Here is a 6,016-nt window from a genome sequence, read left to right on the forward strand (position 1 = left end):
ATACAGTTTTCTGCTTTAATGATAAGAGCAGATTTGATTAATTGGGTATATATAATTACACAATAAATACACTGTTATTTTACATTTGATCATTGAAATTCTGTGTTAAGACTCCACTGAAAACCATAGTGTTGTTTATTTCATTTTTATCTTTATTCTATTGTTTTCACCTGTGCTTTAAATGACATTATTTTGTGTATTACGTATAATTTTGCGAGTTTTATACAGATGCACCCCCCTCCAAAAAATAATCATCACAATCAATGTAAAATTGTGAATATTTTTTTCAAATAGTCTTCTTGTGCAATTATATTCATATCACAGAAGAACAAAATATCTAAATGTAATTTGTTTTCCAATATCGTGCAGCCTTAGCATGAGTTTAATTAGAACGAGAACATTGTTATTGATCTGTGCCGTTTCCTCAGGAGGAGGAGTTTTACGTCTGCATCTACGCCACTCGTGAAGGCGACTACATGCTCTTCCATCATGAGGGTGGCGTGGACGTGGGGGACGTGGACTCTAAAGCCCTCAAACTGCTGGTGGGAGTGGATGAGAAGATCAGCGCCGACACCGTCAAGAGTCAGCTGCTCACACACGCACCTGCTGATAAGAAAGAGTGAGTCTAACCCAATCAAGAAGTAGCATGGAAGTGTCTCCATCCACCTATTTATATGCATATTTTAGGATGTTGCATTAAAGTAAAAAGCTAAGATGTGCAAAATCTCAATGTGCATAAAAAAGGTATTTGCTCTGATTTTTAGTCTGATAAAAGGATTTGTGCAGGATCTATCAACAGTGAAACACATTTACCAACTGTATTCCTTGATGTGCATAAAACACATCTCACAGCATCTCTAATGTTTCTTAAACTCTTATGTGCTGTTGAAGATGTTTTATCCATTCTGGGGTGATTTTGAGTCTTAATTTGGTCACAAATTTCTCTGTGTTTCTGCAATGGATTGATTTTTGATGACCAAATCTTATTTTGACACACAATTTGAGAAAGTCCTTTTGAAAATATTAAACTCAACAAACACTGACTCTGGGCAAATTGACTACCCTTTCATTATGTCTATGGCTGATTTTGCCCCATTATATGCTTCCATTTATAATTTATTAGTTTCATTGCAAAGCTATGGCACCAAATAATCATGCATTTTTGAATGTTGGTATTTTTTTCTATTGTGAAGAGGTCAAATGTTTTTACTGATGATCATCTGTTGCAGTGCAAAAAAAGATACCATTTCAGGCTTTTATATATATGGAGTTATTTGGAGTGTAGTGTGTGAGTATGAGAGACAGATTTTTGCCTCCTTTACCTTTATGTCTGGGAAAATCAAAATAAGCAGCTCAGCTTTCAGAACATGGTAAACCTAGTAAGTGTATTTATGCACACACACACACACACACACACACACACACACACACACACACACTATAATTTGCTGGTATGGGGCTCCATATAAAAGCCAGGAACTTATTGCACAGGCCTATCTAAAGCGTTAAAGCTCCCAGCTACTGATCAACAGTAAAATTGATAAGTTGTACCTCTTTCCAACCACTAATAATCAAGAATGTATGATTATATGGTGTAATGACTTTTCAATCAAAAATGTGCTTATAATGGAAGTCAGTGGGGGCAAAAACAGCCATTAACATAAGAAAAGGGTAGTTAAACAGTACATGAGGGTTAATAGATTAAACACTTCATTTGTCATATATCAAAGCAGCCTAGGAGAAAAAAAACAAACCATAAGAGTTGCCCAAAAACCCCTTGAAGTCTTCTACATCTCTGCACACATAAGTCTGCAGGCAGTGGTGCAGTTCGGGACAGGAGAACAGAACAGTGAGGAAGAATGGAGCGAGAGAGGGAGAAGAAAGAGGACAAGCAAGCAGACGAGCCACTCTCCGTTGTGCTGCCAGTAGTTTGATCCATTACACTAATGAAATATTTCCTCTTTCGTTGTCTCCGTCCAGCCCCTAGTATTATTCAATTCACGTCTATAAACCCCGTCTGTCATTTTGATGACGCGCACACAAACACTTTGACATGTCGTTCTGGCTGGCTTCTCCGTCTTGGCTGACATTGAGATAGTCGGGGAGATTGTTTCGCAGCACTGGCCACTTTCCACACCTCTTTTTATTCATCCGTCTCTTTTATTCTCCATCTCTTTTTCAGACACACACATACACCAGTCCAATGTTGCACATGTACATTTTCACCAATGGCAATAAAGATAAAATGAAGGGTTTATATGCAAAAACTCTAAGTGCCGTCTGAAATTTTCCTCCTAAACGTGCATTTTTCTCAGCCTGATATGTTTATGTTCAGTTATTGTACTTTAAATGCAATGAAATTAATCTATTCTTTGCACTAAGAGTGAAACTATTGAAATCACGCAACAGCCTGAGAAAAATGCTCATTTAAATGTAAATTTAAGACAGCACTTTTTATGCATTTAAACTCATGTATATATATTTTTTTTTCTACTGTAAATCTATCAAAACTTAATTTTTATTTAGTAATGTGACTAACATTTTACTTCAAGGGGTGTCATAATACTGTCATAAGACCTTTGTAATTTTTGTATGACACAAATAGATTTTATGCATTCGCTCAGTTACAGTATGTCATTTTAAATGCGAAGATGACCTTGTTTGTTATGACAGCTTGACATAAACAAATGCATCACAACCAGCCTTTATCTCTGTCATGGCAACTTGACAATACCAAGACAATGCAACTTAAATCTTAAGTAATAAATCTGTCATAAACATGATTGCCATAAGCTCGTCATATTTGTTGTGCATCTGATCACTTTTTCAGTGGTACAAGCTGCATTTGTCATTTAAATGTTCATTTTTAAATGTCATAACTCAAATGTCATAATTTTTATAATGGCATTATTAATATTTAATAATAATAATAATAATAGTAATAATTGTAATGCATTTTAATGTATTTTTTACATGTATTTTTTGTAAAACAAGATGTATTTGTCATTTAAATGTTTTATTAAAGTCATAACTCCAAATGTCATATTTTTATAAGGGCATTATTGATATTTAATAATAATAATAATTGTGATGCATTTTGAATGTAATTTCACATGTTTTTTTTTTCGTAAAGCAAGCTGTATTCGTTATTTAAAAGGTTTATTAAAAGTGAAATGACCCAAATAAAGGCGTAATTAATATTTAATGACATTTTAATGACAAATTTAGCTTGTACCACTGTGGTTGAGGTCCGGAAAAATACTGACCCTGTTTAAGAACATCATGATATAATTATAATGGCTTCATGACAATCATGTTTATGCCAGATTTATGACAAGTTTTGTAGTCTTGGTAATGTCAAGTTTTCATGACAGACAAAAACAGGTTGTGATGTATTTGTTTGTCACGTTGTCATAACAAACAATGACATCTTTCCATTTTAAATGCCAGCTGAGTGAATGACTCGTAATAGCAGTTGTCATAAGCATGTATAAAATTTTATTCGCATTCATGATGGTCTTTTGAACCCCTCTTTAGGTAAAGTGTAGTTGCTAGGTGATTTTTCTCATTATTTTGATTTAAAAAAATTGTTTTTTACTCTCAGATTGCAGATTTTCAAATCCTCAGCTAAATATTGTCTTATCCTAACATCATCTAATGATAACATCATCGGTTTATTGTGTATAAATCTAAATTATGACTTGTTGTCCAGTGTCACACACACACACACACACACACACACAAACAAGCATACGCCATTTTTAATAGATGGACAGCTTTGAAAATCTACATGCAGCTCCCGATCACAAATATTGTGTTGTAAAAGACGGATAAATTTTCCCCATATAGCATATACGGAGTACATTTGCCGTCATCCCATTAGTTCCTCCCTCTTCCGTTGGTGATTCAGTCTCTCCATCATTTTTCGTGGATAATTTGTGGTCACTGGACTGTGGAGCGTCAGGGTGTATTTTTTTATGAGGGCGGTGACGAATGTTTCACTTACTCGCGCTCTCTCTCCTCCCTCAGTTTCCCCTTGTTACTTCCAACACCAGCTGTTCTGGCTCAGATCAATAACCCATTCTGCCATTACTGTTCCCAATCTGGCTCTTAGTCTTCGTTTTCAATTTATTTTACGTGCAGTTTTGCTGAAGCATCACTTAAAAAAAAATGAAAGTGCTGTTCTTTTTGTACTTCACATTCATTGAATAATGCTAGTAGATGTTAGATTGCTTCAAAATATTAATAATCAACATGGCATTTTTTTTTTGTGTCAAATCAATGGTTTCTAAAGGATCATGTCAAACTGGCTTCATTGTCACAGGACTGCATTAAAATTGAAAAAAAAAATATTTCATAATACTTTCTTTACTATAGTGTTGATCAAGTTCTTAATCTTAAGGTCTCCCTAGTCTATTTAAATTCAGATTTTAATTTATTTTACATACACTAAGCATTAGATATCCTTGGCATTACTATTCTATAGCCCATCTTAGTATTTCTAGTATAGAGTGAAAAACATATCTTAAATTTGTTGCATCTTGCATATTTTTCATTGATTCATGTTACTCATACACTGAAAAAAATGACTGCATTATTGATGCAAACTATTTATGTGTTGAATTTAAACAAACAAATTAAGTTTAGTAATATTCAACTTAATTTGTTTGTTTAAATTCAGCCCAAATAAGTTGTTTACAGCCACTTAACATTCCAAAAAATTGTGAATTCAAGGAATCATATTTGAATAATTTTTTTTTAGAAAACATAGAAAACTTATTATTCTCAGAAAACATATTTCTAAAGCTGATGTTGACTTGAAATTTTCATTAGGTGTTAACAGCCAAAGGAATCCATTTATGCAGAGAAAACTAAACTAATTACTTTTCACCTTATTACACATAGCTTAATTTGTAGAGACACAGGGAAAAAGTATTGAACACATGAAGAAAGGGAGGTGTAGAAAGGTGGTGAAAGCCCAGACAGCAGCTGAAATCTCTAAGTAGTTCTTCAACAATCTTCTGCCCTTCATCATTGTAAATGAATATGAGCTGCTTCAGTCCAACATCTACATTATTAGGATGATGAAGATGAAACCAGGATGAACATTTTAGCGAGACAATGATTCAAAGTGCAGCCAAGGAAACTCAAATGCCTTCATGCAAAGAAAATTAAGCTGCAGAATGGCCTAGCCAATCACCTGACTTGAATCCAATAGAAAATACAAAATAAAGATCAAATTTGATAGACGAGACCCACAGAACCACAGAAAATTTTACACTGTTGAAGTCTGTGGAAAGAATCCCACCTGAGCAATGCATGTGGCTTCATTCTCCATATGAGAGGCGTCTTTAAGCTGCCATCACCAAAAATATACATATTATATAAAGTAATAAATGCATTTCATTAATTTAGTTCTTTCTCCTTGTCATTTCATTGCTATTACACAGCGCATTTTTTTCAAATGTTCTTATTTTTATGTTGGTATTGTTTGGGTTTTTACCCAAAATCTGGTTCAATTCCAAGTCCACAGCCTTTTAGAAATATTTGCAGGAAAAAACATGACATGTTCAATGCTTGCTTTTCCCCCACTGTATTTGTTACACATGTTAATACGTTTAAGGAAAAAAATAATATAATTTGCTATTCATTTCCTGTGGTTGTTCATTAAACTGCCAAACACAAATTCACTTTGGGTGTGTGATGTTGGTTGTGAGATTTTATGGTTGCCTTAATTGTGATAATAAATAACTTAATGTCAGTTTTTCATGTTCATAACATTTAAATGTATCAATATTTTATTATTGAATATAACACAGATGTTTGTGTGTATTTGTCTCTGCAGGATCTTGTCTAGTTTTCTGGTAGGCCTGTTCAACCTGTATGAAGATTTGTACTTCACATACTTGGAGATCAACCCTCTGGGTAAGCCGATAATTATGTATTATCAATGTTTAAAAAAGCACTTTATCTATGAAGTATGTTCTATTAGGTTGTTTGCACTTTAATTCTGTGA

General features: G+C 33.8%; 1 protein-coding gene across 4 annotated transcripts in view; it reads left to right on the plus strand.

The window, feature by feature from the left end:
- aclya (ATP citrate lyase a) overlaps positions 1-6,016 on the plus strand; it is a 55,747-nt gene that overhangs the window by 19,944 nt on the left and 29,787 nt on the right. For all 4 annotated transcript variants that reach the window (XR_012398545.1, XR_012398540.1, NM_001002649.2 and 1 more), the window contains 2 exon segments: positions 429-619; positions 5,846-5,925. Coding sequence is in view for 2 of the 4 variants with exons in the window: in NM_001002649.2 (NP_001002649.2) it covers positions 429-619; positions 5,846-5,925 (271 nt within the window). In the remaining 2 variants the exon portion in view is untranslated.

Source organism: Danio rerio, chromosome 3 (assembly GCF_049306965.1).
Source record: "Danio rerio strain Tuebingen ecotype United States chromosome 3, GRCz12tu, whole genome shotgun sequence".
Lineage (NCBI taxonomy): Eukaryota > Metazoa > Chordata > Actinopteri > Cypriniformes > Danionidae > Danio > Danio rerio.